General features: G+C 39.0%; 2 protein-coding genes across 2 annotated transcripts; one reads left to right on the forward strand and one right to left on the reverse strand.

Annotated features, from left to right (window-relative positions):
* Window positions 1-720: 720 nt before the first annotated feature.
* Window positions 721-8,875, forward strand: LOC109936308 (retinol dehydrogenase 12). The gene is made up of 4 exons (XM_048592925.1): window positions 721-931; window positions 2,981-3,190; window positions 4,430-4,619; window positions 7,316-8,875. The coding sequence occupies exons 1-4, from the start codon at window positions 721-723 to the stop codon at window positions 7,416-7,418; spliced, it is 714 nt and encodes a 237-aa protein (XP_048448882.1). The 3' UTR covers window positions 7,419-8,875.
* Window positions 8,876-8,997: 122 nt separating this feature from the next.
* Window positions 8,998-21,945, reverse strand: LOC125481412 (zinc finger FYVE domain-containing protein 26-like; the record flags this gene model as incomplete). Its single annotated transcript, XM_048592927.1, has 4 exons — window positions 8,998-13,581; window positions 14,176-14,226; window positions 18,989-19,171; window positions 21,886-21,945. Coding segments are annotated over 4 exons (498 nt in total), but the record flags the coding sequence as incomplete, so codon positions are not given.
* Window positions 21,946-23,975: the final 2,030 nt, after the last annotated feature.

Genomic DNA, 23,975 nt, shown 5'->3' on the forward strand with positions numbered 1-23,975 from the left:
GCAATGTTGGAACGTGTGTGAGGTTATGATTATGAGGTTGTGATTAGAACAGAGGTGTAGACTATTTTCTAAATGGTGAAAGGCTTTGGAAATCTGAAGCTCGAGGGGACTTGTTAGCCTGAGTTCAGGATTCTCTTCGGGATAACGTGCAAGTTCAATTGACAGTTAGATAGGCAAATATAATATTATTCATTTCAAGAGGGCTAGAATGCCAGTCTCTGTGGTTAGCGAGGGTCGGTGTGGACTTGATGGGCCAAATGGCCTGCTTCCACACTGTAGGGATTCTATGCTTGGGCTGTAGGAGGTCATTATGGACTTCTGTTCCCGAAAGCTATCCAGCACCCCGTCCTGGCTTTGTCATTTCTCGGCCTGCTGAGACTAACAAGTAGAAATTGACGGCCATGTTTTGCCCATTGCCTCCTAGTTGATGTCAGGCAAACCAGATATGTCTTTTCTCTCATCTATCAACTCCTGTGACATTCTGCCCTTTGCAGTGCAGGAGTTGCTTGGCCTGCTCTGAAAGAGAGGGAGGGAGTTGTGTAACAAACAAGCAATAAAAACACAAAATGCCAAAGATACTGAGCGTGTATAGAGGAATAGAATTAAACTTTCAGGTCCGTGACCTGCTGACCATTTCCAGCATTTTCTGTTCTTATGTCAGATTTCCAGCAGCTGCAGCTCTTTGCTTTTGTATTAATAAACTAGTAAACCCAGGCTGAAATGATGTGTTCCCATAACTTGGCACCGCATCGTAAAGAACAGATCCAATTGACACATTTTCCATATTGTGACTTATTTTCTCATTCCCAATTCTGTTTTCTGACAGAGGAGAAGCTCATCAATATTTTGATCAACAATGCTGGGGTGATGATGTGCCCCTACACAAAGACGACTGATGGGTTTGAGATGCAATTTGGTGTAAATCATCTGGGTAAGTTATAAATGCAGATTGCATTCCTTTAACTAAAAATCTTTCTGTGACCTTGGAGTGCAAAAAAAAAGTTGGTGCATTTGCCTACATCGCAACAGTAACTGCACTTTAAAGGTCATGTATTAACTACCATAAATATGTGGCAGATTCAGAAGCTGTAAAAAGTGCTGTTTAGAGGTGAGCTCTCTCATTTCAGCAGGATATTTGGATGTTTTTCCATCAGCCTGTTTTCTCCCCTCCATGGAGAGAATGATACCTTGCTGGGCTCGAGCCTTACTGATGTAGCACTTCTGATGTGCAGTGGGCTGCAGCAGGTTGATCGATTGTGAGGGAGTCTATTCTTGGAACTCAGCATGGATTTTTGTTCTGATGAAGGGACACCGGACTCGAAGCTGTTTCTGTCTTCACAGATGCTGCCAGACTTGCTGAGTTTCTCCAGCAGCCTCTCTTTTTGTTTCAGATTTTGTTGTACTTTATGGATTTTTGGATTTTGGATACTATCCACCAGGGTAGGAGAGTCTAAAACTAGAGGACAGTGATTTAAGGCGAGAGGGGAGAAATACAAAAGGGTCCAGAGGGGGAATTTCTGTTGGTGAGTGTTTGGAACGGTCTGCCAGAGATAGTGATGGAAGCGAGTACAATTTCATCATTTAAGAAACATTTAGACAGATACATGGATGAGATCGGTATGGAGGGATATGGACAAAACGCATGCAAATGGGACTAGTTTTAATTGTGAAAACTGGGCGGCATGGGCAAGTTGGTCCAAAGGGCCTGTTTCCATGCTCTATGACTCTGTTTTCCCCATCACTCAAAGCACAGGAGCCCTTAGACCAACACAAGCCTTACTCAGAACCCTCAATGAACATGGGACTCACCGGTATAGCTCAGGCACTCGCTGGTAAAACCCATCGATCCTTCAAAGAATGGATCGATGTGCTTCATTATATGACATTAAAGAGTCATTTGAACGCATTACTACAGTTTAAGTGTTAAAATCTCTCAGCACCCTGCAGGCCTTTACAATTTATAAATCATTCCCCACTAAAGGAACTTTACCATTAGTCATGAGGTTTGTGTTGGGATGGTGTAGAGCACTATGCCTTAGCGAGGGCAGGGACAGAAATCTCAGACCCTAGTGCTCCTCGGAGCCTGGGTCCCCACAAAACAGCCCCTGGCCCAAGCACAAAGCACCTTGCCATGTGTAATGAGCCTCACAGAGCCTCAGACCCCTAACATAGCCACCCCCGTATCTATCCAAGACCATGTGCCTGAGACATCCAAGAACTGCAGCTAACTTAAAACCATTACTAAGCATGGTGGCCAACAGCAATGCTTTGTGATGCAAACAGAGAATGCTGGTGTGGCAGCATTTGTGCCAAGAAAAGCAGAGGTAATGCTTCAAGTTCAATACGATTCTTCTTAAGAATGGAAGAATCTGCCTCTGCAGTAGTTTGTTTCAATTAGAGGCACTTTGTTTCTTCCAGTGGTTAAACGCTATGCAAAAGATCCCAGTCACGGGAGAATAGACCAATATTCTATCAGAAACTACCAAAATCAAAAAATGCTACCCTATTATGCTATTAACTCTACTGTGAGCAAACGAGTTACATGTTTACATATATAATTACATTTCTGAAGTAGTGTAATGGTTCAAGACATTTTAGAACATGCTGAGGACATCAGGCACTTTTTAACTGCAAGCCTTTTTATGCTTTAAATTGCAGGGGTAATTTGTTCCAAATCTCAATGAAAGGTCACAGAACTAAAACGTCAATTCTGTTTTCTCTCTCTCCTCAGATGCTGCCTGAGCTTCTGAGTATTTCCAGCACCACCCTCAGTCTTTATTTCAGATTCACAGTATTCTACCTGTCTAAATCTAAATCACTGGTGTTGCATTGATCAGATGACTTCTGCATTTCCTATGAATTTTCAGTTTGCAGCAGAGTAAGGTCCTTTACAGTTCTAATCACAACAGAATTTTCCAGAGAACTGAACAATCTAAGAAAGATCTCAGAAGTAGAATGTTTTGCATTCCTTTGCCTTTAGGTCATTTCTTGCTGACCTACCTGCTTCTCGACTTCATGAAAAGGTCAGCCCCAGCTCGCATCATTAACATATCGTCCTTCGCTCACGTTTTCGGTCGAATCAACTTTAAAGACCTTCAGAGTGAAAAGAGTTATGATGGGGGCTTGGCTTACTGCCAAAGTAAACTGGCAAATGTACTGTTCACTCGGGAATTGGCCAAGCGCCTTAAAGGTAAGATGCAAATTGTATCTCCAAATGTTGGTTGAAATATTGCGTAAAGATCATTTCGTTCAAAACCAATCAATTACAGTTCAAAGCATAATTAATAAATGCTAGCTTTTTCAGGTTCATCAGATAATCATATCTAACAGAAGCTGAAAGTAACCAAGGATCCAGAGTGACGTATGGCTCCATGCACATTCTCCTAGACAATAGTCTCCACCTGTGCAGTGGGCAGGGACGTTTCCATGGGTTTCAGTTGTCCTGTGCGAGCGGGGGAAAGCAAATGGCTAGAAATCCAGTTTCTGATCACAATAACTTTGGTGCCAACAAGTAATATATGTATGTGGGTAAGATCAGGGTTGCCACTGATCAGCGCATGGTCAAAATTCTTTCTTCAAGATATAGTTATTTGTAGAAGGCCTATTTTAAATACAGTAAGTCGAATCCAAATTAAGAAAATCCAGCCCCGTTTTGCACTTTATAGTTGATGGAGACCCATTTTTGCCTTCACTGAACCCATGTTTGCTATTGCAAAGGCTACTGAAAGAACCAATTTAAGACCAAAGTTTCTTTGAAACTCCTCAATTCTACCAAATGATCTGAATGTAACATGTTAGAGTTCAGCCTTCCTCGTCTTCTTCACCTCACTCAGCTCTGGCAATATCCTGGATGATCTCGAAACCAGTGAAACACCAGGATCCAGCCTGTATCAGGTCATTAGCCTCTTAGGTTTTTGGCCACAGGTTCCAAACAAAAAAGGCAGGACTGTAAATATGCCCCCTTCAATCAGCCGAAGGTCTTGATGGCTTATTTTGCATCACTGGAAAGTATTTAATTACTAACAGTTCTTTTCTTGCGGTCAGTTTACTCACTGCATTTTGAGAGCACATTTTAGGCAGTTTCCATGACATTTCTTCTGCTACACTATCTCTCTCTGCTGGTGAAGACAGACCATCTGAAGAGGACCGCACTGCAGCTGGTATCTGAGTGATTGTGTCCAAGTCCTAGTCAGAAACTAGTCAGTCAGGCATCATGTTAGCGATTGTAGATTCACTGATGCTGGGAAATCAGAGTCCTGCACTTAAGTAAAATGATTTGAAGGGCTTCCAGTGATTCAATTGGTTAAGGCAGTGATTAGCCGAGTACAAAAGTTCCAGGTTTGATTTACGTTGACAGTAGGATCCATGAGTCTTCATGCGGTACTGTATAAACTACTGACACTTCACTTTGTGTCTTTACTTGACGCAGGCACCAAAGTCACCGTGAATTCTGTGCATCCGGGCTCTGTCAAATCCGAACTAACCAGGCACTCCTTCGTCATGTCCTTGGCATGGAAGATTCTGACGTTTCTTATCAAAACACCAAAACAGGGGGCACAGACGAGTATATACTGTGCTGTGGCTGAAGGGCTGCAAGAGATTTCTGGAACACATTTTAGGTTTGTACATAATCCCATTTGTAAATTGAATTATGAAACTTGGATGAAATTGCAAACAGCCAATTCCATCAAGCCTGATTTTTTTCAAAAACAAAATGGAATAAAATGTGTGATGCCAACCTTGAAAAAACTCTAAAGGAGGAAATGGGTTCAGAGTTTTGAAACAAGCTTAAGTTAACATTATTTCATGGGATATGGGAAACAATGTAAACAGTGGCGAAGCAGGATTTGTTAGCCCTCCCTAACTGTCCTTTAACTGAATGGGCCTGCCAAACATTTCAGAACACAGTAAAGAGTCCACCTCATTGCTGTGGGTCTGGAGTCTCATGGAAGCTGGACCCGATAAGAATGGCGGATTTCCATTTGTCTATAAACCCACATCCCATGAATGAATTAGAAAAAGACAATAGTGAGCCAGAGGGTTTTTTTTTAAAACAACAATCGACCATAGTTTCATGGTTACCACCACAGACTAGCTTTCAATTCTAGGTTTTTTTCAAAATTAATTGAATTTAAATTCCTCCAGCTGGCATGGCAGGACTTGATCCTGTGTCCCCTCGTGCATAAGCTTAGGCCTGTTGCTTGCTAATCCAGTGACATTACCATACCACCACTATTTCCTCTTCGCGTTGATCAGCTATAAGTATTAAAATCAAACGTGCTGCCCTTAGACACAAAATGGAGATTTCTTATATTTTTAGATAACGAGCATGGGACGTGAACACGTGTTTCCATTTTCGGCACGGATCGTCCTCATTTAACATTACACCATGGAACACAATTTTAACATTGTTTGTTTATTCTTTGGGGCCTGTTTATATTCCCACTTCTGTATCAACATTTGCATGCATTGTCAATATCTGTCAGTAATGTACGTGTGCATCCATTACTGCATCTGAGGGGGAGGCGATAACTTAGTGGTATTTTTGCTGCACTGTTGTTAATCCACAGACCCAGGTAATGTTCTGGGAACCTGGGTTTGAATCCCGCCATGACAGACGAATTTGAATTTATTTAAAAAGAATCTGTAATTAAGAGTCTAATGACGACCACGTACCCATTGCAGATTGTCAGCAAAATTCATCTGGTTCACTAATGTCCTGTAGGGAAGGAAACTGCCATCCTTACCTGATCTGGCCTACATGGACTCCAGACACACAGCAATGTGGTTGACTCTTAACTGACTGGACAATAAATGCTGGCCTAGCCAGTGACATACTCATCCAGTGAATGAATAAAAAAGAAATGACACACGCTTCCTTTAGTTGTGACTGTGGGCAAGGACTGTATATTTTTTTGTGACTGTGGCCTCGCTTCGCTGCTGGATCTGCTTCTGAGTTCTTGCTTCTCTTCCTGGACTCCATCTAGTGATAGATGCCAGTCAGTGCAAGTAGGTCTTGGCATCCAACTGCATTTGACCAATATCTGTCACTTAATGGAGCGTGGTCAATATAACAGTACCTTATGGTAAATGTGAGTGGTGTTATGGTGTTCCAGCTGACGGCAGCACCAGACAAGTCATGTCCTAGAAGGAAATCGGCTGGATATGTTTAATTTTTGCAGTGGTTAACCACAGTGGTTTGTCACTGAATCATGATCATACAAGGCTGTCGATATTCTTTAACAACAGAATAAGCTCACTACGCAAAACAGGAAAAATGAACAAAGCTATGAGACAGAAAGGTCTTAGCACGAACAGCAAAACAAAGTTTCAGCATGTTTCCCAACACTGTCCGCAGCTACACAATTCCACAGAAATATCATTCTTATCTGAACTGTAATTTTAATTCCTGACTTTTCCCAGATTCTTTTCCTTGTACTACTGAAACAGTTTTAGGATCTCTGAGTCAGCTGGCATGAAACCTTACAATTGTGATGGTCTTTCAGTTGTTTTAATTTGAAGACTTCCAAGACTCCCAGCTCAGAAGCTTCACAAATAATGCTTTGGTTAAGGTGGAACTAAAACTTGATTTCCCTCCTTGGAGAAAGCTGTTCTCTCTTCTGAACTGAAATCAAAACCTAAAGAGTATCTACAGCCTTGTTTGGTCATGATTCAGTGACCACCCATTGTGGTTAACAACTGCAAAAATTAAACATGTCCCAGAATGAAATCTGGCTGGATATGACTTGTCCAGTGCTACCATCAGCTGGGAACATCATAATACCATTTACATTTACTGAAAGGTACTGTTATATTGACCATGCTCCGTTAAGTGACTTCTGGTCTATTTAAAAACTCAGCAATATTCATCCCATACATTAATATCACAGATCCTGCCAGGCACTTCACTGAAGTCACATACTTTCTTGGAAATGATGCACCGTTCCAATGACTGATTTTTTTTAACAAAAAAGTGTTCACAGAACTAAAAGGAATCTGCCTGCTTCTATTTTATAATCCAAATCCCACATTTTATATTATTCGATTATATAATACTTTCTATTGCCGTCTTTTTAGATATTGTATTTACTTTAACTTCACGAAGCAAGTTATTTCAGGTAAGAATTAAACAGTGTTAAACATGTACAGAATTTAAACTTTTACAGGCAAGTAAGGTCCCACGAAACCTAACTCTGGCTTTAACTTTGGTTTGCAATAGGAAACCATTTTTCACCTGAAGTTGATTTTTCAGCAACGGAACCACAATTTTGATTCAAGGCTGCTGTATATGATATACGTTTGGCTTTCTCCACAGTGACTGCAGACCTGCATTTGTGGCACCTCAAGGGAGGAATGAAGAAACAGCAAGGAAGTTATGGGATGTCAGCTGCAAACTTCTGGAGATTCGGTGGGATTGAATTAATTGGAAAATGTGTTCTAAGGAAACAAAGTATAGGCAGATGCTGGAGTCAGAGATAACAGCGCAGAGCTGGAGGAACACAGCAGGCCAGGCAGCATCAGAGGAGCAGGAAAGTGGACGTTTCGGGTCAGGCCCCTTCAGGAAACATCAACTCTCCTGCTCCTCTGCTCCACACTGCGTTATCTATAAGCAACAGCTGACTGCTTTTTTTTAAAACTACTTTTGACAGTTCCTATTAAAAATTCCAGAAAATACAATCTTGTGACCAACAAATTGTTGCTTCTGAAGTTGGTCACCACACAAATCTAAATACCATCCTATATTGCAAATCTCACCTACTACTGCCATATGATTTTGGCTATTAAGGAGGAACCTTTTGGTCTGGTTCCCAAATCACCTGTGTCAACAATGAACCATCAAAACTAATACAACAATAACTGCTTCAATGCAACATTACTGTAAACTGTTGTTGCATAGTACTGAGCATGCATTAATGACCAGCATTATTTTATGCTTTAGAAATATGAATTGGGTTCTTTTATAGTAAACCAGCAGTAAACATACAGGTTTCAAAGTGAGAATAATTCTATGCAACAACCACATGCTGCAGAAGACAAGAAACAGAAAGCTCTCTGAAGGTGCTGTCTCCTTTCAAGCAACAGGTGTTACCTTTGATATCCTGGTCACTATCTTCAGTCAACAACAGTCTTGTCATTACACTGCTGTATATGAGAGCATATGCATAAATTGGTTGTCATGTTTCCTAGAACAGTGACTACATTAGCATTTTGGAATTCCAGATGTGACAAAACATGGTATATGAATTAAAGTCTTTTTTTAAAACTTACCTCTTTCATGACATTTTGGTAAGCTCCTCAAGCTGACTCCATCGCTGATCTGTTGGTTTTGAATTCCACATTTCCACCTGCTCATGACAACCTTTGATACTCCTGCCTGACAATAATCTGTCTCCGAGGCGGTGACATCATTAAATATATTTTTAAGGCCAAGGTAGAGAGAGTTCCAAATTCCCATAGCCCTTAGAAAAAATATTTTGTCTCTGTCCTAAAAATTCCTAATTTTAAAACTATCAACTCTTTTGGACCAACACTCAAAAGGAAACATTCTGTCCATATCAACCTTGTAACGAACATTCGGAAACTTACATACTCCAATCTAGTCACCCTCTCGCTCTTCTAGACTGCATTGAGAACAAGCTCAACCTACCCTCAAAATAATCCACACATTCCAGGTATTGATAAAAATTAATCCTCATTTGAACCACCTCCAACACATGTAATGTGGCTCACTGAAATTTTCCTTTGTATTACTTGTGAAGCTGCAAAACTTTTTAAGAACTTAATAGGCATTTTTGCACTTGATGTTGATAATTAGAGTAAGCACTTTTGTACATAGCACTGTTCTGGAAGGCCATTAAACTTCAAGTACAGCACAATTAAATGTGTATCAGTCTGTCACTGTACATTTCCAATATAAATCAATATACATTCCATTATGTTTTATTAGTCATATGATTTGAAATTCCAAAAATAGTCACTTAGACAATTGCAATATTAGTAGTCAAAGTTTAATGGTTTAGCAAAAATTGTTAAAATATACAAGCTGTATACTGTTTTAACTCCAGAGGTTAAACATTCACAATAATTAAAGGGTTATCTGAAGCTTCTCTTAAAATGAAAAGATCAGTTTACAATAATCCAGTTACAGAAACATTGCCATCCAGTTTGGTATTTAGGATTAATCGCACAGTAAAGCTGAGTTGAATAGCTGTAGCATTTAAAGTGCTTTTTACAGTGCAATTTTGCAACTATAGAAGCTAATACTTTAGTAAAACAAACAAAACATGTGGATCTTGCGTAATGATATTAAATAAACCAACAACCTTTGTTGCATAGTCTTTCATAGTGGAAACCTCACAATGCAATCATAATTCTTCATATCTGCTATACTCCAATTTAAAAGTCAAATAAAGTCAGCCAAACCTCTGAAATATTCATCTTTTTAAATCAGTGTAATGTCAGCAACAACTTCAATGTAGAAATCAATTAATTTTGGATTGCTCGGGCAAGAGCTATGAAGGAACTTGGATCTTTCAGCATTTATGTTTAGTTTTAAAAAACTTAGAAAGACACTAGTGATTAGACATTATTATCCAGACTTAAATAATAGATCCTTGTATGGACAAAGAATAGGCAATTTGATTTACAGTAATGGTTATAGAGGGATACATTAGTGAAACATTCAATATCCTATTCCCTATACAGCCCACTGAACCTCTCCTTATTAAATACCTGCTCATTTTGATGCACACACACCTGAAGAAATGAAGGCTGCTCGCAGCAAAAGTGTTCAATATATTCATTCTCAAACAGTTTAAATGGAGAGGGTCTCATTTTCTCAGGGGAGAGAAGTGTCAACTTGTCAGTTTCCATTTGGCATCAGTGAAGTCAGTGCCACAGAATTTGCTGCTGGTGGGAAGCCAGCAGAGGAGCAAGTGCAAAAAAATAATTTTTTGAACAAAAAAAAAATCACTCAGTAATGAAAACTCAACAAGTATTTTTCACACTTTGCTTTCTCTTCAGAAGTAAACAGACTGATCTAGATACACCCTACAAATATAGACCTCCAATGCATTGAAACCTGAACCCTTCATAAAACCAGGAAGCATTGTCTTCAATTTTATGCCTTCATCAGTAAATTAATTTAAAAGCAATGCCAGCTGTAATACTTTAGTGATTCTGTAGAAGCCTTCTGTGACTGAAACTGAACACGGTGGCTATACCTTTTAATAACTTAGTCATTACAATTTTAAAATTGGATACTGTTTCTTTGATGTAAGTAATATAACCTTTTAAAAACAAAACTTCTAAAACTATCAATTTCAACGTGAACTTAATGTCAGACTTGCCAAAATCCCAGTTAGATTTAAATGATTGAATTAGTTTTCAAAGAGTTAATTACTAAGGTTTGAGCTAATGAGGAAGCTTACTGTGTCCAGCATCCCAGCGTAGTCCTCCCTACAAACAGACACACACAATTATTGGCTACCCAGGCAATCAGAATGCTGAACTATAGCATTTAGTATTTCTTATTTCCAACTTCAAAACCTGCTGCATTTCTTGGGGATTTCTCATTTGATCACTTTGCTCAACATTTTGTTCTAATTGCAGGCTTGTAGTAAAACTACACTTATTGTGGCAGGCATGCATTTCCTGATAGAATTGATTGTAGGAATGCCATTATTCCATTGAATAAAGATCCTCACATTACAGCAATTTGGAAAAACCATGTGCAGCATTACACATCTTCTCAAAAGAATGGCTTTAAAGCAATTACAGTTACAATTTCCCAAGAGGAAAAGCACTTGTAATACCATTAAACCTCTTTGTACTACACAGCATTTCACTGTGCCACTTCTTTCACGTCCTTGATATATTTCTAAGAGATATATTTCAGCCTGTTAATATTTTGGATATTTATTGTGAATGCAGCCCTGTACCAATCCAAACACAATAAATTTGCCTTTATCTAAACAGAATCCTCAATACAATATATGATAAAAATATTAAGCATATTTACAGTCCTGGAGCATAATCACATGTGAATTGCAATATTTACAGACAATATCATACACTGTACTATTAATGAATGAAAATACACAAGTAACTGCATAATGCAACACTATCTGTCATGTCACCAATACAAGTTTCTTACAACGTTTACAAGACTGATGTGATGCTTATTAAACAGGCAATACTGAATATTGTTTCTCAGAAATTAAAACTCCCAAATATAAAACTCTAAATTGTACACATTATAAAAATAAAGCGTCTCTCAAAGTGAAAGAAAATATTAGATGGAAAGCGTATCGACGTTACATAGTCATTGCATCAATAAAGAAAAGGGATTTTTATTCTGACTAGTTAAGGTATTAGTTCTTATAGATGTATTCTATTAATTCAAGTTGGCTGCAACATGATGTTACATTATTTGAGCAAGCAAACTATCATTTTCAATCAGGAATTAATTTAGAATATCAAAAGTCATTAGGTATTCAGAGTTTAGCATAACACTATCAAAACTTGGTGAAAATTTTTATAAAATGTCCCCACTGACATGTAAAGTCAGCATATCTAGTATTGTAAGTACAGCATCAAACTGTCACTACTGAATCTGAACAATTAGAAGAGACTGAGGTGACATTTTTCAAGCATACAAAGTACCTAACACTCAACTCTGGACAGGGATAAACAAGACACATCTTTATCTCGCAAGTCTTGGGAACCTGCCTGTACTATCGCGGTGATCAGCTGTGGGTTGGTGATTGCAACGTGCAGCTTGACTGTTTGCATTTGCATAATGTCACTTCATGATGAATATCATGCAAATAGCTGCAGTGCCATTATCTATCCAAGTGCAACAGATCAGGAAGTTAGAAACAGAAAAACTGTGTTTAGTACTTAAAATATATACCTTTTGATTTGATGCACGGTATGTATTTGTACTTGAATCTAATACAAGTAATTTAGTTACTTACTTAAAATAGAAAGTTTTCCTGGTCTTTCAAACTGGATCTCGAAAGTGGCAAACCATTTTCAAATTAACAGCTCCATAACCAAAAACTTGCAAAAAATAAGTCCAGTTTGACCATGAAAACAAGTTAACCTCTAAATCCATTTGACAATGTGTAGCAAAGTGGTACTTTTTGTGTGAACTGTAATAACTCAGGTTTGTGCTGACTTAGTCGTACACAACTAGGACGGCAGAGCTTCTATAGTTCTATAGCTTCTACAAGACCACTGGGCTGAAGCATGGTCAGGAAAAGGTGAGGGTTTCTGTTACTCAGTGACTCCACATCACTTGCTGCATGGGAGAGTATATGAGGACAGTGTCAGGCTGTGCTGAGACCATAGTGGAATAGACATTCAGCAGGTCAGGTCATTTATGGGGCATCAGCGTGAGACACCAGTGGTTCACAGGCACTGTGGAACAGTACACATTGAAGATTTGATACCTTAAGAAAATAAAAGTGAGGGAGGAAAATAGTGTAAAAAGGAGGGGGAAACCTTGCTTTTATTTGGTCACCTCTAGATAAGTCAAGTCACAAAAGGTGCAAATGGAATTCTCAAGCTGCTGATTGACAACAGCAGACATCATGAAACTTCATCAGTGAAACGTTTGGCTGATTGTGATGCTGACATTTATAAATTTTTGCTCAACAACTTGGAGGGGATGGTGGTCACACTCCAAAAAGTGACTGCAGAAAATGCAATGATGAAATATGGCACATATTGTTCCACTTCGAAGCTCAGGTTTCAATGGAAATTGCTTTGGAAATGTACTAAATCACATTGGTACTTGTACAGCAGCATCAGGTTTTCTGTAAAAATGATCTGGTTAAATCAGTGTAACTAGGTAAGTCAAACCAAATGGAGTTGAGGCTATGCAACGCTGACCACAAACACAAGACATGAAATTGGAATTGTCTTGACCCCGCCACCCGCCCGCAAATAGCAACCCATGTAGGCTTCATGTGAATGAGATCAACTCTGAATGTTGGTAACCTCCACTCTTCTAAAAGAACTCTGCCAACAAACCAGTTATTACAGTACCATTCTCTAATCAGCCAAATAGTCAACTCCTGTCTAACAGAAGCCTTATGGCTTACACAGCCAGTTACCTTGAAATAAATCCAAAATCAGAATGCTGCAGATGGGGAGGAGTATAAAAGAGCTTACCAATTGATTTTTCTATTTGAAGTTTAAAATGTAAAGATTTCTTCAGGTTACATAACAAAATGATACTACAATATCCATAATTGTACAAAGAATCTTTGAGACTTCATTCTCGTCTTTTTTTTGTTAAACCTAATATTTCATGGCAAATGTTTTTGAGGTAGCAATTACAATTCTTTTTGTCCTTGTGATTCTTCCAGATTACTTGCGGTGGGTTTTTTGTTGTACAGTCTTAAGCTGGTGTGACTTCAGCCAGTCCCTACAAATTTTTGGTATGAGTTCATCCTCAGCTCTTTCAGCAGCCTCCAGCACTTCCTGTACATTGCGCACCGCCTGCATTTGTTCCAGCTTCACAGCAACCAAGTAGGCAGACCGATATTTACGACACAACAGGAAGGCTTTAATCTGTGGATACATTCAAAACACGATGTTACAAGATATCTTCCGTAAAGTGCAGATCAAAACTTTCTAGAAATTACGCACAGAGTCTTTTCCAAAGCACAGAAGTAGTTATATCAGGTAAAGTTCATCAATTTCAATTGCTGACTTTCTTCCATATTTTGTAGTGTTAAGATTTCTGAAAAACTTCACAGAACTTATTTAATTGGAGTACCACACTGAACGCGATTTGTCAATGTTCCAAGTAGTAAAGATTTTTCTCAGAGGTATAATCCACACATAATTATAATTAATAATGATGTAGTTATTTCCAAAAGGACAGAAAACCTCTGGGATCTTTACTTTAACAACATTTTCAAACTCAAGCTGACTGAGCTTTGCACAATGACAGAGTTCTCAATATAACCTCAATCTGTGATCATAACTACAGTTGCTGTGGCTCTCCTTGGCCTTTAAATCTTTACACTTCAAATGGTGACTGGATAAATTTGCTGTAGTAAGAGTTTACCTACCTTCTAACTTTGAAATCTTTCAGTGGGAGTTTAGAAATATTTTTACTATGTGACCTAAAAAGTTTCAGCTTATTTCATCCTTGCTTACCTTATTTTCATCTTTCTTCATTTCAAGAATCAGTTTCTCCAGGTCTTTTGACTGCAAAAATATGAATTAATTCATCAATCTGTTGAAATATTACTGCAATTAATTTACCTATCCAAGGCTCTCACGGTAGGGTTCAAAATCATGCAATTTGTGGCATTCTTCAACAAGAACATACTTGATAGTGAATCACTCAATACAGGAATAATTGGTTCTGTGAGACTCATGTGATTAACCTTCTTCAACAAAAGACCAATTAGTGCATGGCTTACAAAAGCTGAGTCCTTTAACAACTGACTTAGAAAAGTACACATTGACAGGTAACTGACATAGCTGAGTAATCAGGGAGAGCCTTGCAATGACATGTGTAACAGTTATAATCTCAAAATTGGCATCCAAAACTTTAAGGGACAAATAAAGGGGAATAAAGCTGTTCACAATGCGGTGTGTTTTATACATTCTTGGTCAAGTATGTCGCTCAGCATGAGCTCAGGAAATAGAGTGAATAAGATTCATTCCTTTAGAAAGTGGCTGGAACTTCTCCTGTACAGTGGTAGAGGTGGGACAGAAAAAAAAATTCAACAATGGTTATGACAGCTGGGTCGAGTGGATTTGGTTAACCCGTGCAAATTGTAGAAGGATAGCAGTGGATAAATATGTATTGCATATACAAGATAGAACACTCCAAGCACAGATATCATAAGGAAAAGTCTCTTCAGAAACAATATGAAATCAATTCAGATTAAATAAAAACTAAACATAGTTTCTAATGTTCGTAAATAAATATTTTCTTGTTTTAAATTATAAAAGTGTTGTTTTGCATGGGTTATTAATTGTTTTCTGGAATAAAATTTAAAGTATTAAAATAGTTGTATATGACAGAGTAGTGTCCTACAAGGGACAGAAGACAAACCACCAAGAGATTTGATGAAATGCATTTAGTCCTAATTTTATATTATGGACCAGACCAAACCCCCTCAAAATATATTAAGAAAATTGCCTAGATTCCAACTTTTTCTTCTTTTTTTTTTTCTTAAAAGGCAAGTGTAAGGTGTTGTGTTCCAGGTGCAATTCAATAAGTCAAACTACCAGGCATGAAGCAAAATACACTTTATTCTTACACTATAGTTAAAATTCCAAACAAAAGAAGGAAGAATTGGGATAACTTAACTCTATTGGAAAACTTAACAGTATAATAGACTATTTAACTACTAAACAGCAACTGTTTTAATATAGTTAGATCCCACAAACACACCCGTGGCAAAGGCAAATTCAGTAAAATAGACTGTCTCAAATGCAATTCTCCACTCCAGAAGAAAGAACATCAAGGGAAAACCTAGTGGGGAGTGGGAGGGGGAGGGGGAGAGAACCCAAGCATTTTTCCGTATCACAGAGAGATAGCAGCTTCCAAACCCTAAAAGCTACAGAAAGTTATACGAAAGTCCTGGTTCCATGGGAGATTGACCCCACCCCTTCATGCTGCTTCTATTGTTCAACATTAAATAAAAAGGCCTACAAGATGTTTACTTTATTTGCTTGGAACAGACCACTCTTCACTTCTGTCTCTACCTCTCTTCATTAAGGAAATGGACAAAATACACCTCTTAAAACCATAGTATCATCACATTTTCTATGTAGATTATACAACAATAAAGTACTCCACGTTTGACCTTACACATACATATTCATTGGTTCTGCATGGACTTCAATATAGCCAAATTTCCAACACAAAATTGTTGCATTTAACTAAGATGTTCATAACTTATTTTTCTCAAACTGAAAAAAGAAGAATCAAAGCCCATCGGGCAACACAAACAAGACTTAAAAAAGATTTTTGTTTGCATTAAGAAATGCCACAAATGAACTTCGGCTGTAAAAATCTGAAGACTGGAGAGAAAAATGAATGGCTAAGTAAGGCCAGAATTTCAGATTTGCAGTATTAGAAACAAGTTACTTTATATTGTCTTTCATACAAAACAAATAGCAAAAAAACGTGTGCATGGTAAACCTAATTTAGCAATCTGCCTTGAAGCTAAAAATTAAAAAGATATTTTTTCTCCCAAAATGTGTTCAGATAGAATGATCTGAGTTGCATATTGACATCTAATGGAGAATTTTACCTTAAATTCTAAATGGTGTTCTTGCCCACTAGAGGACCCCATTGCTTTGTCACTCTGCAATTTGACTAAAACAAATGTAGCAAATTTTGCAATTTAAAAGATACAGAGCAATTCGAGATCAGCAACATAATGAGAGTGAAATTCAAAAGCACAAGGGTGCAACTCCAGTAATGTTCAAATGTGTCCGTGTGGCTCAATCTAGAAATATCAATATTTTTCAAGGTGCTTTGAGAATACCAATGCAAACTTGGGAGTCCTCTGTCCGAACATCCAAAAGTGTTAGTTTCCCAAAGAAATCACTATCATTGGAGAAAACATTCCTTAATAGTCTGTGTACATGACTGTAATAATGAAATTTATTTCTACATTTTGGGATTATGCCTTGAAAGTAAAATGAAGGGGGAGTTATTTAAGTCTTGCCTGACACTAAGTGGTGTGATTGTTAGAGATTAAAGGAGGCCAAGGTTTATTTTTACTGGGAAATAGATACAAGAGGTTTACACTTGGAGACAATGTCAACAGCCAATGTGCTAACAATGGTTAGACTAAGGTCCTCCAAAATCCCAGAAAAGCTTTGAGAAGTCATTTGTGCTTTACAATTATGCTTTAAATTGTCAATTTAATCCAAAGATGAAGAAGAGTTGGGGTCTAAATGGTAGCTAATCAGCATCTCTTCCTTAATACAAGGTCCACGTGATTCACATTACCATGGTGATGGACTTTGAGATGGAAAGGGAACAGAGGAAACTATTGTAATATCTAGTTACAGGCTTTCACTAAATACCACAGGGACAGTTACTCTGCCATGATCTGAGAAAGATAAAACAGCAAATCTCAATGATTCATCACATCAGAATGCAAATGGTTGCTCACATTTGGATTGAAAAGACCAAAATCATGAGGTATTGAAACAAAGTAGGATAATTCTCTCAGCTTGCATTAGAGAGAATCTCTGCGAACAGTCTCACTGTGAAAGATAGATTTGGAGTTAGAAGTAAATGGACCAAGAAATAAAAAGCACAGAAGTAAACTATTGGGAGCTAAGAATAATTTTGGACTGTTTATGGGAGAACCGAATGTCTAGTTAAGGGCAGTGTAATATATACCTGATGGTGATTTTTTTTTGTTCTGGTAGAGTTCTGCAGTTTGAACTACAAGATGCCGACAGAAAGTATTTGGTCATAGAATTTTTTGTTTGCTTGTTACAATTTGCATCTAAAACATGATATCTTGTGTCATGTTCAGCTTTTAAGAAATTTGAACTTCCAGTTATCAGTCTCGATGGGCATCATAACAATAGCAAAAATATATTAGGTAGTTGATAAATAGAGGAAAAAAGTGTAGAAAAACAAACAATACAGAGTCTGTAGATACAGCATAGTATGCCGAATCCCAGACAGATACCTGATCCTGTCAAAAACCTTAAGCTCCATGGATCCCAGTTTGAAATCCTAACCCTTAAATAGATAACAGATGCTTTATTTTCCAAGAATTCCTTTGCCTAAAATAAATGATTGTTACTTGAAGTGAACAGAACTTAGCAAATATGTTAATTAGAATTATGAATAAAGAACATTTTCACTGAAATTTTAACGGCTTGGTTTGATTATATTTTTATTTCCCAGAAAATTTTACCGAACAGAATCAGAGTTGGAACCAGTTAGACTGTGTTATGCATCAGGACAAACCTTTTCCTAAAATTGGCTACTTCTTTTATCAGCAGTTAGTATTTGTTTTTTTTTGTATCTTGTAAAGTGAAAATGACTGGGAGAATTGTGCACTCTTACAACAAAAACTTTTACATTTAATGCTTACATCAATACTGAAGTCAGTCAAGTCCTGGTTTGATATTTAGCCTGTAGCACTGGCAGCTGTGATACTCTTAAATATGACCACGGGGAGTGTTCGCTGATCTTCTATGCAATGAATAATTCAGTAACTAATGAAAATTAGATTTATACTACTAGGCAGATTCCCAAAAGGTATGGCATCGTAAGACATCTTTTGTAGGTGTGTACCTGAACTTAAGTGTAGTTGCATTCCTGCTACCTTGCAAAAAACAGAAATTTAATTGTGGATAGAGCAATGAGGCTGCAGCAACATCTTTCAAATTAACTGCAGTCCTTTAGTTTAGGGCATTGTGTGGTGCAAGAACAGATACTACATCCATGTGACCTGTATAGAGGAAGAGATACAAGAACACAAGAAATAGGAGGTGGTGTAGACCATATGTCCAGTCAAACCTGCCCCACCATGCAGTATGATCACAGCTGACCTTGGGCTCCAACCCCACTTTTCCACTTGCTCCCCAAGACACCAAAAATCTGTCTGTCCTAACGTTAAATGTATTCTACGATGGAGCATCCACAACGCTCTGGGGTCAATAATTAGAACAACTCAACTCTTTTCTCATATCACTCCTAAACAATCAGCCCTTATTCTTAAGCTAAACCCCCTTGTTCAAGGTTCTCCAGTCAGGGGAAACAAATGTGTTAGTAACTACCCTGTGAAGCTCCTTCATTATCTTGTATGGTTCAACGAGATCACCTCTCAAGCTTCCAAACTCCAAAGAACATAGACCCGATTTTCTCAACCTCATGATTTGACAATCCTTTTAATCCAGAGAGGTATCATTTTCTTGAGAAACAAGTAAGGTACTCTCCTCCACTGGTGGTTCGCAATTAGACTGTTCTCACCTGTGAAAGGTGTTCATCGCCACCTTCAATAAATCGGATAAGGAGGTTATCAGTGTCATCGCCACTAGCCACTCCCGATTCACTGACACATTTCAGTAACTGTCTGATTTGACAGAACTTGCGATATTGCAGTAAATGTTTTGCAGTTTTGTCATATACAGCAGCAGCATCCAACTGAAAGGCCTGGATTAGAAATAAAAATAAAAATGGAATGAAGGAATGCAAAAATATCCTGTTCTTTAAGAATACATAGGAATTTGGAAGTGTATAACTTTCCAGTGACTAAGTTGAAGATGTTAAGACAGATGTGAAACTACAGTCAGAAAGACGAACATGACAAGCAGGGCAATACCACTGAAGTGGAAGAGATTTAGCAGAAATGTTTAAAATTGAACAGCTTTACAGAAGGAATAAGGGATGACTATTGCCTCTGACTGGGAAATTTGTGATGAGATGTGAGCGATCTTAAAAGTGAAACTAAGAGAGGGCACAGAAAAGGTTGAAAATTCCTTTAAAGACCTACTGGAGCTTGGAAGGTCTTGGGACAGCGAATACATGAGGCCAAGATCATTGAAAATTGAATGGAAAGCAGATACACATTTGAAGAGGTTGTGGGGCAAAAGCACGACAATGTTTAAGCTTTAGCTTGTTTCAGCTGCAAGTTAGCACAGTTGGCATGTATCAAGAGACTATAAACCTCTACACCTTTCAAGTTCTTCTACATTTGATTATATATGCTATATACCTCCCCATTCTCCTCCAGTTTTATCCTGCAATGTTTCACAGTCTTTGTCAACCTTGGTTCTAGCACCCCTTGCCCCCATTCATTCCGCGTACTATTTCCTCAGTTCAAGTCACTTGTGAGCTTGTTAAAAACAGTACTTCAACATGACCCTTACTTACCATATCTTTCCAATCCAATCAACTTTTCTCTTCATTCCCATCCTTAGCATTCTGTCCTAGCTATCATCCTGTTAACCCAAACATATTTTTCTTCATATATTTGATATGTGATGTATGACCTTTCCTTTACACCTTCCTACGGATTAGATCCAATTGACTCTAATTTCTCCAAATCCTCAATAATGCTCTTCTCTGCTATAGATTCTGATAGTCCACCAATGACCAACGTTGCCTTTAAGCACTTTGGTGTGCAGCATACCACACAGTGCAAACAAGTCACAAACAAAAACACTGGGCCTTTTTCAATGCCCTGCTGAATAATTTGCACAGAACAAAGTAAAAATGAGTAGGAATATTTCTAATGAGTATCCTGGAACATCCTGCGTGTTTTTTGTTTTCAAAGTTACAGCCTCCAATATTCCCTCCCCAGCTTTTGAATCCTACCACATTAAACTCTGCACCTGGGCAATTTGATTCTCACAAGTCTGAATAAGTTTTTTGATACAATCTTCTGTGGAATTTTGACTGTATTGCAAGGACCTCTGATAACTGTACAATATCCACCTCTTCTGGACAAGCACGAGTAAAGTACTTAGCTAATGTAATTTCCAAACATCACTCTCCACTGCTCGTCTGCCTCCATTATCTGTTAACAGCACTCCTTTGCCTGCTGTCATACTATGAATGTGCCCTTTTCAAATCTTTAGGGCCCGATATGTCAATTCTTTCTTTAATGCTTCAACTTTCCTGTTTTCGCTTTTGGTAAATTTTCAGATTTCTTGATTTGTTTTCGATTTCCTTTTCCTCTGTTAAATGTACTTTCCTGTGGTTGGTTGGCTCGCCGAATCACAACATCCACAACCCGAGCTACAAATCTACTCTAAAACCTTAGATGTACTTTCCTCCAGTTAAAATTCGATGGTTTCACCACATCAATCCACTGCACCCAAAAATACACTCATGCTCTTTTGTAGAACAATATTTTTAAAGCAGCTGCTTTTTCCTCTACTCCACTGCTAAAGGTGTTGCCCCATACTGAGTTAAGGTGTTTTAGCTCCAACAATTTCACCCTGGGGCAGATTGTTTTAATGTAGGTCTAGACTTGTGGTTATGGCAGTAAAACTCCACTTTATCTCATTCTTCCACTTGCTCAGCAATGTGGACTGATTGCAGCAACCTACCATCTGCCCTGCTGAGATTAGATCAAGCAACTCAGAACAGGGATCCAAAGCTGGAACATTCACAGCTGGACAGGTCAGGTCATCGAGGGAGCTACAAAAGCAAAATACTCTGTCTAAAATCTGAAACGGAAACAGAAAATGCTCAACATTCACAGGAAGGCTGGCAGCATCTACAGAGACAGAAAAAGAATGGAAGACCATAGGGATTGGCAATGAGACAGCAAAGTGGCAAATGGTGTGTTGACAGTGTTGCATAAAGGTCTGAAAGGGTTAATATTAAGGAAGGCTACAGCACCTTCCATTATGATGATATCATATGAACTTGGTGGGGGAACAGCTTAGAATCTCAAAACAGTCTTCGTCAGATGTTGCAACAATACTTAATCCATCAGTGTAATTTGCAGTTAGTTGTTAACATACTTGTTTAAAACAAGAGCTTCTTCTCGTTGGACCAGTAAGTTTTTTTTTTCTCTACCACACCAGACAAAGCAGACTGTGTACATCCCTACACTAAAAGAGGATGGATGGTGGCAGCATACCTACTCCACTGTGAGCAATAGTGCAGACAGCCTCTTACAACATGGAGATCAGTGATGAGGACTGCTCACACAACATACAGGAGATAGGAATTGTAGGATCCGGAATGGCTGTCTTCCAAAAGCCAAGAAAATGAGAGAAACGGGGCAAAAAGCCAAACCAGCAAAGATAAACAAAAGAAAATGGAGACACAAGTTATGATCTAGAACTGCTGAACTCATTGCAGAATGCTCTAAAATTATGGGGGTTGGTGGGAAAAGGAACTATTTTCATTACCTGAATAACTCTGAAAGAAATTCCAAAACCTTCTTCAATATTTTTGCCTCCAAGCAGAACCTGCAGGACAGAACATGAATTTCAGCATTATTTCTTTGATAACTAGATCAATACAATGTGCTCCTGTGAATAACGTTTCAAAGGGGAAGGCAATGGTCTCATAGTAGACTATTAATCCAGAGACCCAGATAATATTCTGGGGACCCAGGTTCGAATCCTGCCACGGCAGATAGTGGAATTTGAATTCAATAAAACAAAAAACTCTGGAACTAAGAGTCTACTGATGATCAGAAAAAGCCCATCTGGTTCACTAATATCCTTCAGGGAGGGAAATCTGCCATCCTCATGAGGTCTGGCCTACATGTGACTCCAGACCCACAGCAATAGGGTTGACTCTCAACTGCCTTCTGAAATGGCCCAGCAAGCCATTCAATTGATTGAGACTTTGTAGTGATTGGTACAAAGAAATAAAACTGGACCGATCACCAGGCATCGATCTAGGCATTGGAAAAGACAACGGCAGAAACAGCCCTGTCAACCCTACAAAGTCCTCCTCACTAACATATGGGGGCTAGAGCCAAAACTGGGAGAGCTGTTTCACAGACTAGTTAAGCAACAGCCTGACATAGTCATACTCACAGAATCATACCTTACGATGTCCCAGACACTGCCATCACCATCCCTGGGTAAGTCCTGTCCCACCGGCAGGACAGACCCAGCAGACGGGGTGGCACAGTAATATACAGTTGGGAGGGATTTACTCTGGAAGTCCTTAACATTGACTCCAGACCCCATGAAGTTTCATGGATTCAAGTTAAACATGGGCACGGAAACCTCCTGCTGATTACCACATACCGCCCTCCCTCAGCTGATGAATCGGTACTCCTCAATGCTGAGCAACACTTGGAGGAAGCAAGGGCACAAAATGTACTCTGGGTGGGGGGATTTCAACGTCCACCACCAAGAGTGGCTCGGCAGCAGTATTACAGATCGAGCTGGTCGAGGTCCTGAAAGACATAGCTGCTAGACTGGATCTGCAGCAGGTGGCGAGGGAACCAACAAGAGGGAAAAGTATACTTAACTTAATCCTTACCAATCTGCCTGCTGCAGTTGCATCTGTCCATGACAGTATCGGTAAGAATGACCACTGCACAGTCCTTGTGGAGATGAAGCCCTGCCTTCACACTGAGAATAACCTATCGTGTTGTGTGGCATTATCACAGTGCTAAATGAGACAGACTTTGAACAGATCTAGCAACTCAAGTCTGGGCATCCACAAGGTGGTGTGGGCCATCAACAGCAGTAGAATTGTACTCAAGCACAATCTGTAACCTCATGGCCCTGGCATATCCCTCACTCAACCATTACCATCAAGCCAGGGGATTAACCCTGGTTTAATGGAGAGTGCAGGAGGCCATGCTAGGAGTAGCACCAGGCATACCTAAAGATGAGGTAACAACCTGGTGAAGCCACCAAACATCGAAAGCAGCAAGCTATAGACAAAGCTAAGCAATCCCACAACCAACGGATCAGATCTAGGCTCTGCAGTCCTGCCACATCCAGTCGTGAATGGTGGTGGATGATTAAACAACTCACAGGAAGACGAGGCTCCACAAATATCCCCATCCTCAATGACAGAAGGGCTCAGCACATCAGTGCAAAAGGTTAAGGCTGAAGTTTTCACAGCAATCTTCAGCCAGAAGTGCTGCGTGGATGATCTATCTCGGCCTGCTCCAGTGGTCCCCAGCATTACAGATACCATGCTTCAGCCAATTCGATTCACTTCACATAAGAAAAGGTTGGAAGTACTGGATACTGCAAAGGCTACAGGCCCTGATGTTATTCCAGCAATAGTACTGAAGACTTGCACTCCAGAACTTGCTGTTCCCCTAGCCAAGCTCTTCCAGTGACATTACAACACTGGTATCTACCTGACAATATGGAAAATTGCCCAAGTATGTCCGGTACAGAAAAAGCAGGACAAATACAACCCGGCCAATTCCCACCCCATCAGTCTACTGTCGATCATCAGTAAAGTGTTGGAAGGTGTGTCATCAACAGTGCTATCAAACGGCACCTGCTCAGTGACG

Source organism: Rhincodon typus, unplaced genomic scaffold, assembly GCF_021869965.1.
Source record: "Rhincodon typus isolate 14 unplaced genomic scaffold, sRhiTyp1.1 hic_rhity00002046, whole genome shotgun sequence".
NCBI lineage: Eukaryota > Metazoa > Chordata > Chondrichthyes > Orectolobiformes > Rhincodontidae > Rhincodon > Rhincodon typus.

Excerpts from the sequence above, each read along its gene's own strand:
- LOC109936308 (XM_048592925.1), top strand. The coding sequence starts at position 721 with ATGATGTGTTCCCATAACTTGGCACCGCATCGTAAAGAACAGATCCAA. Across the intron at positions 932-2,980 it reads ATTTGGTGTAAATCATCTGG|GTCATTTCTTGCTGACCTAC; the intron begins GTAAGTTATAAA and ends CTTTGCCTTTAG. Across the intron at positions 4,620-7,315 it reads ATTTCTGGAACACATTTTAG|TGACTGCAGACCTGCATTTG; the intron begins GTTTGTACATAA and ends CTTTCTCCACAG.